Source organism: Canis lupus, chromosome 7 (assembly GCF_003254725.2).
Source record: "Canis lupus dingo isolate Sandy chromosome 7, ASM325472v2, whole genome shotgun sequence".
Lineage (NCBI taxonomy): Eukaryota > Metazoa > Chordata > Mammalia > Carnivora > Canidae > Canis > Canis lupus.
Window position 1 is genome coordinate 41,551,646 of NC_064249.1, and position 12,692 is coordinate 41,564,337.

The window sequence follows — 12,692 nt, forward strand, 5'->3', positions numbered from 1 at the left end:
AAGCTTTCTTAAGAGGAAGGCTGAGTAGAAATTTTTAAAGATTTTTATTTATTCATGAGAGACACAGGCAGACATAGGCAGAGAGAGAAGCAGGCTCCTCAGAGGGAGCCTTGGGAGGGACTCCATCCCTGCACCAGGATCATGCCCTGAGCCAAAGGCAGACGCTCGACTGCTGAACCACTCAGGTTCCCGGAGTAGGAATTTGTTCCTAGAGCCAGCTTCCTCCCTGTACCTTTGTGCGCTCCTTGAATAAAGGTGAAGGTACGGATGATGCCTTCAATTATTGCTGCATTTAATCAAAGCCCCTGTGAAAGCTTTTTAAAAAGCAAAACACTTTTCGAGTCTAATCCGTAAATGTGGAGTCCAGACTTGTGGTCAATCTCAGCTGAATGTTTGCCGCTCCCCCGCACCTGTACCTGCTAGAGACTCCGCTCCCCCGCACCTGACCCTGGCGTGTAGATGCACCTTCGGGGAGGTTGGCTTTGTGCTGAAGCGGAATTTTGACCTCTGCGCTATTTGAGGGAGAATTTGGTGGGTGCCCATTTCGTGTTACAAACAGCACACATCTTCGGAAGGAGGCGCCCTGTGTCGGTCCCCTCACCACGGCCGAACCCTCCGTCGCGCGCGCGTGCGCACACTTGCAAGCCGAACTCGGGGCGGGGCCAGGAGCGCGTCACGAGCCCCCGCCCCCCCTTGGTGGCGCCATCTTCCCCTGCCACGGGAGGGGTCACAGGTCAGCGCTGGAACCTCACGCGGGGTGGGAGGGCGAGCTTGGGGTCTGGGCGCCGCAGGGGCGGGGGCGAGGGCGCGCGGAGGGGCTGGGGACCTGAGGGCCCGGCCCCTGGTTTCCGCGCTGACGCCTTGGTCTGAGGAACCCTAAAGCTGTTTGGCCGCTTTTGTTTTTCTTCTTGTAACAGCACTACTTGGGAACGCTGTGCGGTGTCGCCGGCCGGGCTGTCCCGGGGAAGGTGAGGTGCCGGGCCGGGGGTCGGGGGCCGAGGGCAGGGGTCGCGGGCGTCGGGCCGGGACAGGGAGCTGCTGGGGGACGTCGGGCCGGGGACTGGAGGGTGGAGGGGCCGGGGGCCAGGCGCCGGGGCGGGGGCCGCGGACTGCGGAAGGGGCCCGGAAGTGCCGCGCGGGGAGGGGCGGGGGGTACGGGAGGCGGCCGGGGTACAGCGCGTCCTTCTCGCTCTCCAGGTGCACGTCCCGAGGCATCATGGACCCGGGGCCGCGCCCGGCGGGCAGCGGCTGTGGCAGCCCCGCCAGCCTCTCCCGAGAGTACAAGCTGGTGATGCTGGGTGCCGGCGGCGTGGGGAAAAGTGGTAGGTGCCCTAGTGCTTCCACTTGACCAGAAGTGCTCGCTCCCACCTCCCCACCGGAACCAGATGGGAGGCAGGCCCTGTGGTCTCCGGTGTTGACGCCGCAGTTCTTTCAAACGTGGGTCACGTTTCTGCGGACTCTAACTTTCGTTTCTTGTTTTGAAGCCATGACCATGCAGTTCATCAGCCACCGATTTCCAGAAGACCACGACCCCACCATCGGTAAGTCATATAACCACCGAAGTTTCCAAAGAACTGTATAGGCCTGCCTGTCTTAGTGTCAATTTTTGAAACAGTTTTTAACTACTTAGCTTTGGAGCCTTTTTTGGTTTCCTTACGAGATTAAAAAAAAAAAATTATTTATTTATTCATGAGAAACACAGAGAGAGAGGCAGAGATACAGGCAGAGGGAGAAGCAGGCTCCGTGCAGGGAGCCCCGTGTGGGACTCAATCCCGGGTCTTCAGGATCACACACCTTGGGCTGAAGGCGGCGCTAAACCGCAGAGCCACCAGGGTTGCCCTCCTTATGAGATTTTTAAACGAGAATTTCATAATACTTGGTGAGCAGATATTTTTCTCACTTAAGTCAGTGTGTCCTTAAAGCATCTGCTGTCTTTTGTTGAACATTCCTGCCACACTTTTGTCCGTTACCATTTCGTGGTTGCCAGGCTGCATTGCCAGGTGAAAGGGAAAGCTTAAAGGGCACATAACAAGGCTTTTGCTGTCACTTTTCTAAGGGTCTCTGGCCCTATTAACTATGAGTCAGCTGGTTTGAACTTCCACAAAAGGAAGCAGAAAAACAAGTCCAGCCAGCCTGCTGAATGGGGACAACTTAGACCTGCAGCCTGGACTCATCCACTTCCTTATTCTTCAAGTTTATTACATAGTAAGGTCTTATTTCATGTCTTGTAGCACTTAGTGCTGTGTTTTTGGCAAAACACTGTTAGAGTAAAAAGAAATTTGTTTTGCCCTATTAAAAAGAGTCGCTGTTCTCTACGAAGACTAAAAACATTGCCGTCATTCCTGAGCCATAAGGAAGGAAGCATGCTCCATTCTAAGGGTTTATGTCCCAGGATAAAATAAAAATGGTGGGAAGGGGAGGAGAAGGCACAGAAGGCCTGCCATGTTACTAGTAGTTTCAGAATGTGACCATGTGTCACGATCTTGGGTCTTTAGGAAGGATTTCCATTGGGCCAGGCCTCTGCTGCACTGTTTCCACAAAGCCAGTGAGAGTTCTGTGCCAAGCCAGCTTTGGATGTAGTCATTTTATATAGTAGATGCTTCTGTGGCTTGAGGAAAATAGAAGCACTGCTGGTCTTAAAGTACAGCATTGTTCAGAGATTCAAACTACATAGGGAATTCTTTTTTTTTTTTTTTTAAGATTTTATTTATTTATTCGTGAGAAACACCGAGAGAGGCAGACACACAGGCAGAGGGAGAAGCAGGCTCTATGCAGGGAGCCCGATGTGAGACTCAACCCCGGGACTCCAGGACCTCTTCCTGAGCCAAAGGCAGCCGCTCAACTGCTGAGCCACCCAGGCATCCCTACACAAGGGAATTCTAAAACTCAGTTTAGGACTCTGGATAATTTACTTAGAACTCCACAAATATTTTTTCCTTTCTTTAAAGTAAAACTCATGTTTGTTCTATAAAAGAGCTAATTTTTTAAATTTGTTGATTCCCACCCCCCAATCAGCTGTTCTCCTGACAGTATTATCTGATTCAACAGTAAACATGTGTCTTCAGTTCCCATTTGAGACAAGGACCTGTACTAGGCCCTGGGAGTTGGAAAGATGTAAAGATTGCTCTCATCAAGTTTATAATTTAGGGTCTTTTCTTAAGGGGGTTTTGTTTCAAACTTTGCTAACTCTTAAGAGGAAAAACTCTACATTGTAGCCAATATATATGCAAGTATGTGTGTCTATGGGTATATGTACATATGGATACATATATATATATATATGTGTAACTGATATCAGGAAACTATATGTCATTACATGTTCTATGCTCTTGTATTTTTTTTCTTGTAAATTTTTATTTGTTTTAATGCTGGTCCCAATCCATTAAGTTTATTCACAGCGCACTAATCCTAATGGATCATGACCTGTAGTTTGAAAAACATTGGTTTAGTGGGCTCTTTGAAGAAGAGTCAGGAGCAGGAGGTTAAGAATATTGAAATACACTTCAATGTAAGCAGCAATTGTTTGAATGATGGAAATACTGAGTGGGTTTTCTTTTTTTAAACTTCCTTGTGTTTTCCAAGATTATTATGATAATACACATAAATTTACTTTCATAAAGAAGAATTTATAACAATATGTATTGTTTAGAAAAAAGTAAATGATTTTTCTTTGCTGTGCAGTATTAAAATGAGGAACCATAGAATTTGGTTAAGTACATAAGGCTTTTGAGTTGAGCAGCCCTTGGTTTTCATTCTGGCAGTGTAATCAACTATGTAATATGGGAATGATATTTAATGATCTAGAGTTTAATTTTCTTTATCTGTATGGTGGAGCTAATACTGTGGATTGATATATTTGTCACTATTGGAATATTGCCACTGTTGAATGAGTTAAGGTAGATAGATTACTTAGTATAATGCTTGGTATCTAATAACTATTTAACAAATGGTAAAGTTACTTTTTGAGCCCAAATTTTTGGGAGTGGGGAGAGGAAGAGAGAATCTTAAGCAGGTTCCATGCCAGTGCAGAGCCCAGTGTGGGGCTCAGTCTCAAAACGCTGAGATCATGATCTGAGCCAAAATCAAGAGTCAGATGCTTAACCAAATGAGCCATCCAGGTGTCCCAGAGCCTAATATTTTTTAAAAAGACAGAATCCTTTTTTAGTTTAGAATTGTAGGTAGAGTCTTATAAACAATGAATAAGCTTCTGTCGTCACTTAGGTGAAAAAACACAAAACACCTGAATTGAAGACCCAGTTTAGGTACCTCAATGGATTGAGCATGCTTCCTGAGAAAATCTGGGCACTTAAACTGTGTGTAATCTACCTCTCCATAAGATGATTTTAAAAATAAAGTTACAGGGTACCCAGCAGGCTCAGTTGGTAGAGCACTCAACTCTTGATCTCGGGGTCATGAATTCAAGCCCATGTTGAGCTTAGAGATTACCCAATAAAGAAAAAAATAAGACTGCATATTCCTGTGTTTATGGGTTTATGGTACACTTTTCTTCCCTCCTGTAGAAGATGCTTATAAAATCCGGATCCGTATTGATGATGAGCCTGCCAACCTGGACATTTTGGATACGGCTGGACAGGTATTAAATCTTAGAATGCTGTTAGAATGCTGTGTATAAAGGTGTTTTCACTCTAGTAGAGGGGAGGGAAAGACTTATGCAGAGAAGATCACCAGTTCATTTCTCTTAATTTTTCATGCCCTCTGACTCAGGATAGCAGGTAATTGATACATATCTCTTCTTCAATCTGAAATAATAGCAAATGTGTATGTAGCTCTAGGTTGCATCAGTAATGATCCTGTTTCCTTGTAGGCAGAGTTTACAGCCATGCGGGATCAGTATATGAGGGCAGGAGAAGGGTTTATCATCTGTTATTCTATCACTGACCGTCGAAGTTTCCATGAAGTTCGGGAATTTAAGCAGCTTATTTACCGAGTTCGACGCACTGATGATACACCTGTGGTTCTGGTGGGAAACAAGTCTGACCTAAAGCAGCTAAGGCAGGTAAGGAGAGAGCAGAAATGCAGTCCATGGTCTCAGGAGATCGGTTGTGGTTGTTTTGCTGTATATAGATTCTTTTGCTTTAGAATAAGAATTTTAAATTCTCTCTGACTTTAGAAATTTCTCTATACTAATTTGCAATTAATTTGGATAAAATCTGGATTTTAGAAATCAGTTTACACCACAGGATGAGAATTAGAAAACAAATAGAGTGCTTACTTATTTATTAAAAATTTTATTTATTAGAGAGAGAGAGACAGAGCAAGGGGAACAGCAGAGGGAAAGGGAGAAGTAGGCTTCCTGCCGAGTAGAGAGCCTGATGTGGGGCTCCATCTCAAGACCCTGAGATCATGACCTGAGCTGAAGGTAGGCGCTTAACCGGCTAAGCCCCTAGAGTACATACTTACTAAGTGGAAGATCATAGAATGTTCAATTTCTTAAACCTTGGAAAATAATCAGTCTGTGTTGTAGTAGGACAAATCTAGGTTAGACTTCAAGATAATCTTTCTAGGACGCCTGGGTGGCTCAGCAGTTGAGTGTCTGCCTTTGGCTCAGGGCGTGATCCAGGGGTCTGGGATCGAGTTCCCCATCAGGCTCCCTGTGAGGGAGCCTGCTTCTCCCTCTGCCTATGTTTCTGCCTCTTTCTTTGTATCTCTCATGAATAAATAAATAAAATATTAAAGAAAATAAAAGATAATCTTCCTGATGGTGAGGATCATGAAGGAGACCTGCAAGGGGAGAATAAGAGAAATTATGGAGGATTCTAGAGTAAGCTGTACTCTTAAAACTGGAAACAGTGTTTAAAATCTCACTGTTTGGTGTAGAGTTGAAGGAATAGTGGACAGGCACATGGTGACCACTGGTGGAAGCAGCAGAGTGGTATAGACTTTTTGGAAGTAGTTTGACAGTAGATAAGTTCACAGTGCTTCTCACTTAATGCTGTTTGAAAAATCTATCTAGGAATTTATATGTAAAACATTCGTTGCCAGGCTGCCATGGTAGCAAAAAGTTAGAGAAAGTCTAAATATTCGGTCCTAGGAGAAATTATGATCATCCCTAATTGGATATATCAGTTTTGGATTTTTTTTATACTTTAGGAAAATTAAAATTACATATTTGCTGTCTGACTTTTCCTATTTCAAAGAGTTATCTTTAAAATGGATAGAAAAAAATGGATTAGAAATAGAATCATGAGGTGCCTTGGCTTGGTGGTTGAGTGTCGTGTCTGCCTTTGGCTCAGGTTGTAATCCCGAAGCCCTGCGATCGGGCTCCACATCGGGCTCCCCACAGGGAGCCTGCTACTCCCTCTGCCTATGTGTCTGCCCCTCTCTGTGTGTCTCTCATGAATAAATAAAATCTTAAAAAAAGAAATAGAATCACTTTATAGAAAGGCAGAGGATCTTAGGATTCAGTCTCCCAACTGAACTCTGGACGTCTCCAGAGTTGAGGAACTCTTATTTCTGTTAAGATAGCCTCTTCACTTTTCACTGTGTGGGGCAGCTGTGACTATTTTCTGTGGTTACCACTCTGTTTTCTCATGTTTACATTTTTAAAGGTCACCAAGGAAGAAGGACTGGCTTTGGCCCGAGAATTCAGCTGTCCCTTTTTTGAGACGTCTGCTGCATACCGCTACTATATTGATGATGTATTCCATGCCCTTGTACGAGAGATACGTAGAAAAGAAAAAGAGGCGGTGCTGGCCATGGAGAAAAAGTCTAAACCCAAAACCAGTGTATGGAAGCGGCTAAAATCACCATTCCGGAAGAAGAAGGATTCCGTAACTTGAAGGGAAGGTGTGTGGGTTCACCTGTGAACTGCAGGACTTACGCAGAGCCACCCGGTGACTTGTTCTAGTGAGCACTGTGCTTGCTCTTTCTCCTGTGATGACTGTTCCTTTAAATGTAACTGATGAAGGGGATATACCCAGGGGGCGTTTTCAATGACGTGCTGTTTAGAGTACTGTCCTTTAGCTAATTCTGACCTATTAACCCAGTTGAGCACTGTTTACTTGTAAATTGTCACATTAGAATTTGATCTACCAATGTTTTGGGTTCTGTTCCTGATAATAGTTAATTATTGTCAATTGTTTATATACCCTGGGGGAATATATATTTACCATGTGTGTTTGATAAGCTCACACGAGGAAATTTCCTGCTGTGCATGACTCCCATGTCCTTTTCAGCTTGGATTCCCTGAGATCTTCCCAGGGAAGGGCCTCGCTCTCTTCTATTCACAGGTGCTTCTTGGACAGTGAAAACCATGTAGTAAGATCAGTGGTGCAGGTCAGTTAGTAGCCTGTTGCAGATTAGGGACTGATGAGACTGGGGAAGCCAGGCCATGGAGGAGGGTGGGTGGGACTTCCATTGGGGAGAAGCGGTATTGGAACCGTGTTCTCAGGCCAGCCTGGCTTTCCAAAGACCTGCACATTTGACCCAAATGCACTGGGCTAGGTGAGGACAGGCAGAAGCGAGTGACATGTATGAAAGTTTCTTCTAGGAAGTTACTTTGTTCTCACTTTCAGGATTTAGCCTTTCCTTAGCTTCCAAGGTATATGCTTTGGAAACCATTACTGAATTACTAAACTCTTGTTTAGACCCTTGGTTGGGCCAGCCATTGCCAGTGCACGTGTATTTTCTTCCCCAGAGATGTGCACACTAGTACCTTTACATGAGGTGCTTTCCTGTGTTCTAGAAGAGCAAGGCCTGGCAAAATGTTTTTAGGTCCTTCATCAGGCTAACTACCATATAGGAGAGACATCAGGAGTTAGAGTAAAATCATGTATGTGCCTCCTCAGCACAGACAATCACTAGACTCTGTGCTCAGAGAAAACCTGGGGCCTCTCTGTGCCAATGAGCCAGGCGTGAAGCTTTAGAATTCCTGTGTGTTGAGTTTCTCATTGAAGATTTCTTCAGAGGGACCTTGGTGAGTTCACCACACAGGGCTGTCTGAGCCTTGGCAAAACTTAGCCTAAGAGAACACCACCCTGATATTGTGCATAACTGGGAAGCTAATGTCCTGGGAAGGAACAGCTTTAAGTGTTAGTGGTGAGTTCTCTTTTTAGAATCAGAGTATTTGGATACATGAACTTACTGTGTGTGGAGAAGTGTAAAAGTGCTAAGAATAATGTAGCGCAGATTGAACATTAAATGTCACGGCTGCAGAGTTTGTGACTATCTTAAACCCTGAAGGACGTGACTGCAGGACCTTGTAAAAAATGCGCACCTTAACTTGCTGTTTGCCACTTTCATTACTGGCAGAGGGACAGGGTGGCTGTGTTTTGTCCTCATACTCAATGTGGCATCTGCTCTAGGTTTAAAGAAAGGTGATGGTTGCAGCTTTCTTAGCTAAGCCATGGTCCCCTTTGAAACCAAATAAATCATGTTTTATGGTACTCAAGCCATTCCAAAAGTGAAAGACCCAGAATTTGAATCAATTGCAGGACAGAAATCTGATAGGAACCATAGCACTTTAGAGAAGCATGATGATAGAAGAGAAATGGAGTGCAATTCTATTTTAACAGTATTTCACCACATTTAAATTAGCTTAGAGCCTTTTACGTGTAATGCCTTAGCTTCTCAATACTAATGACCTAGGGAATTACTAGCTGTCAAGCAAGAACTTGACAGCTGTATAATTATTCAGGACATTCAGGGCAGCAGAGAACTTTGCCAGAAAGAAAGAGTCATAAGAAGGGAATTTATACTGCATATAAGAAAAATAGCAAATTTGTGTTTTTAAGACTGTCCCTGTCATATTTTTGGTCATTGGATTAATTAGCCCATTAGTATTGAGAATTGTATTCATGGTGCTACATAGTTCGAGGGAGTGTAATATGTGTAGGTAACAGTTCTTCTATTCTTAGTGATGATGAGTATGTAATTTATAAGCTCCGAATAGTCAGGTTTATCCAATTTGAGGGCATTCAAATCAATTACTGCCTGGAACTTTGAAGAGAGAAACATTCAGGGACAAGTTTAAGCACTGGAACTATTCATGCCTGTGCCAGATTGTTAAGTTAAAAAAATTAGAAACTAGTGTCTAGAATGAGCTGTTTAGAACTCAGGAGGGGATATGTTTAATTCTTCTCCTATATTAGCAAGAATTGGTCTACTGTGATGTTTGGGGGCGGGAGAAGGAAGAGAGCAGTCTTTCACTTAATGCACTTGTATATGAAGACAGTTTATATGACACAATACAGAACTTTTAAACAAATTGTTGGGTTTCTCCTTAACCTGTGTGTGGGTGGAAATGCTTGGAATTGTTGCACAAAGGTCATTTTAAGAACACTTAAATACAATAAGATTTTATGTTCTGGAAAATGCTGATTCAAAAATGTGAAACGGGTCGTGGCGGAGCAGCATTCCCTTTGTTCACCTAGTCCCTGTCAGGTGACCCACTGGGACTCCCATCAGAGTATTCATGGGCCACATCTGTGCACTAAAGCACCATGTAAGACCAAAGGATTTGAAGGAATAGAAAGTATCCCTGTTCTTGAGCTTTGATAAAATCAGCATATGCAACTAGAGGTTGATCATAGGGTAGTAGATTTCTCTGCTTCAAACTGGGAGTGTTAAGGAATTCAGAGAAGGAAAGACCCTATAAGGCTGGGTCCAGTGGGGGGCACAGAAATGGAAGAGGAGGCAAGTTGAGGAGGTCAAAGAGAAGTGATTTCTGAAGTTCCTCATTTTTAAAATTTTTTTTTAAAGATTTTATTTATTCATGAGAGACAGAGAGAGGCAGACACAGGCAGAGGGAGAAGCAGGCTCCATGCAGGAAGCCCGATGTGGGACTCGATCCCAGGTCTCCAGAATCACACCTTGGGCTGATGGTGGCACTAAACTGCTAAGCCACTGGGACTGCCCATTCCTCCTCATTTCTAGTGCTTATTACTTATTTTCATTAAAAAACAGTTATATGGGGCAGCCCCGGTGGCACAGCGGTTTAGCGCCGCCTGCAGCCCGGGGTGTGATCCTAGAGACCCGGGATCGAGTCCCACATTGGACTTCCTGCATGGAGCCTGCTTCTCCCTCTGCCTGTGTCTCTGCCTCTCTCTTGCTCTCTCTGAATGAATAAATAAATAGATCTTAAAAAAAAAATTAAAAAAAAAACAAACAGTTCTATGCATTTAGGAATCTCCTGAAACAAATAATTGGTAGTGTTGCTGCTTTTCCAGACTTCCAAACTACCTGAGAAGGGTGACAAATTCAGTCTTCCTTTTTAGGAGTCCGTGTTAACTTTGACAAGCACTTAGCTTTAAGAGATGGTTCAGTACTGAAAACGGATTTGCAGTCATCCTGGATTTGTTTATGTTTTTGGTTTTTTTTAAAGATTTTATTTATTCAGGAGAGGCACATAGAGGCAGAGACATAGGCAGAGGGAGAAGCAGGCTCCCTGTGGCGAGCCCAATGTGGGACTCGATCCCAGGACCCCAGGATCACAACCCAAGCCAAAGGCAGGCAGACGCTCAACCACTGAGCCACCCAGGCATACCAGTCATCCTGGATTTGTATTCAGGGGCTCCTGGGTGACTCAGTTAAGCATTTGACTCTTGATTTTGGTTCTGGTCATGATCTCAGCAGGGAGTTTGCTTGGGATCCTCCCTCTCCCTCTCCCTCTGCCCCTGCACCCTGCTCAAGCACTCATATGCTATCATGTGCACGTACTCTCTCTCTAAGATAAAATAAATCTTTAAAGTTTGTGTTCAAACTATCTTCATGGGATCCCTGGGTGGCTCAGCAGTTTAGCGCCTGCCTCTGGCCCAGGGCGTGATCTTGGAGTCCCGGGATCAAGTCCCACATTAGGCTCCCTGCATGGAGCCTGCTTCTCCCTCTGCCTGTGTTTCTGCCTCTCTCTCTGTGTGTCTCTCATAAATAAATAAAATTTCTTAAAAAAAAAAAAAAACTATCTTCATGCATTCATTAGCTCAGCTGGAACTGAGACTTGTGGCCTTAGCGACACAGGGAAGTAGTTGGAGACCTGAGTTCTTTGATGAAGGAGATCACTCATCTTGTCCTCAAACATCTCTCTCTCTCTCTCTTTTTTTAAAGATTTTATTAATGAGAGACACAGAGGCAGAGATATAGGTAGAGGGAGAAGCAGACTCCCAGCAAGGAGCCCGACACAGGACCCAATCCCAGGACCCCAGGATCACGCCCCAAGCCAAAGGCAGACACTCAACTGCTGAGCCACCCAGGCATCCTTGCCCTCAAACATCTCTAAATTCTCTTGCTGCACAAATTAAATTTGTCTTTCTCTTCTTCCTACTAAGAATTGTGTTAAATAATTAGGTATAGTCTAAATTAGAATATTGAGGAAAATAGCGAGTGTATTTGTATTTTACTCAATTTCTGACAAGTGCTTTTCAGGGAAAGTTGGAACCGGGTCTTGCTGTTCTTCCTGGGTTTGCTGGTTACCTATGGCTCAGTGCCCTTCCCGTGTGGCCAGACTGCACCCACATCCATGAAGAAAGTGAGAGCCACCTTAGCTCCTGTCTGCAGAAAGCAATGTTGTCCTTTGATGACTAGAGTTGGCTTGCTGCTTGTCTGGTGCATAGGACCAAGCATGGCCTGGAGGGTAGGATGGATTTTAGACTTTAGGAAAATGCAGCCAAACAGTATAAGTGAGTCATCCCTTACTGAGAGCCTTGCAAACCTATTTCCCTTCACTGTCCAGATGGTTGGAGCTTGGGGAGGGCTAGCTTCCTGAGGCTAACGAGTGAGTGACCATAGCCAAAGACTCCTAGCATGTGGTTTCTGCTTCCAGGGGCATACAGTGGATTGGGAAGGCAGGGCAATTCATAAGCAAACTAAAACCATGTTAAGAAAACATAGAAAGATTTGGATTAAATGGGTAAGTAGAATTAGGCCATGAAGATTTTCAAAAAGAATCTCATGACTTGGAACAACAAAAAAGTCAAGAGTCCTGTATGTAGGACAACTCCAGTGCAGGATTGGAGAGTAGGAGAGTCAAGACTATTAGTGATATAGGTGGGATGAGCGTTGAGAAGCATGCTGGGGTTAGAGTACACGTCAGGACATACACAGGGCAGGCCCGAGTATGTGCGAAACCGTGAGGGCCAGTCTGAAGTGTGCATGGCTCCCCAGTACATGTCTGCTCTGGGTCAGAAACAGCCAAGAGCTGTTCTGTTCATCATTTTCTCAGCTTAACCTCTGGAGATTCTGATTTGATAGATTCTGATAGGATCCAGGAATCTATATCAAATCACAGATGATTCTAATGAGTAGAAGTCACTGAGCCAGATGTTGTTGGAGGGCTATGGGTGGGCATTGGAGGACTGTGTGGAGCAGTGATGGGTGGCTGTCACTGGGTGCGGAAGATGTCAGCGGCTGTGGGAGCGGGATGGGGTGGGGTAGGAAGTGCTGGGACTAAGCAGTAAGAAGCTGTGGGAGGAAACAAGGGTCTGTGGCTCCCAGCAAAGAAATAAAACTCTTGCTTTGTTAGAAGGAAACCCCTGGACAGAACAAAGGATCGTTGAGTCTGAATGTTTGGGGTATGCTGAAACTTACAATCTACTTTTAAATATCTGTTGGCCTTGAGACAAAATTACTGAAATGTTTTTAGCTTTGTCTAATAGTCCTTGCTTAAAAAAACTTAGCATACACGATCACAGCATACACGATCACATCATTAAGTCACCCAGTTTTTTGAACAAAAGCTG

At 44.5% G+C, this 12,692-nt stretch overlaps 1 protein-coding gene across 1 annotated transcript; it reads left to right on the forward strand.

The window, feature by feature from the left end:
• Positions 1–602: 602 nt before the first annotated feature.
• On the forward strand, positions 603–9,333 carry RIT1 (Ras like without CAAX 1). Its single transcript, XM_025430901.3, has 7 exons — positions 603–733; positions 918–968; positions 1,198–1,322; positions 1,485–1,541; positions 4,521–4,594; positions 4,826–5,017; positions 6,570–9,333. The coding sequence occupies exons 3-7, from the start codon at positions 1,217–1,219 to the stop codon at positions 6,798–6,800; spliced, it is 660 nt and encodes a 219-aa protein (XP_025286686.1). The 5' UTR covers positions 603–733; positions 918–968; positions 1,198–1,216; the 3' UTR covers positions 6,801–9,333.
• Positions 9,334–12,692: the final 3,359 nt, after the last annotated feature.

Bases quoted from the DNA above. Each gene is read 5' to 3' on its own strand.
- RIT1 (XM_025430901.3), top strand. From the start codon at position 1,217: ATGGACCCGGGGCCGCGCCCGGCGGGCAGCGGCTGTGGCAGCCCCGCC. The intron at 4,595-4,825 runs GTATTAAATCTT...GTTTCCTTGTAG, and splicing joins TTTTGGATACGGCTGGACAG to GCAGAGTTTACAGCCATGCG. The intron at 5,018-6,569 runs GTAAGGAGAGAG...ACATTTTTAAAG, and splicing joins ACCTAAAGCAGCTAAGGCAG to GTCACCAAGGAAGAAGGACT.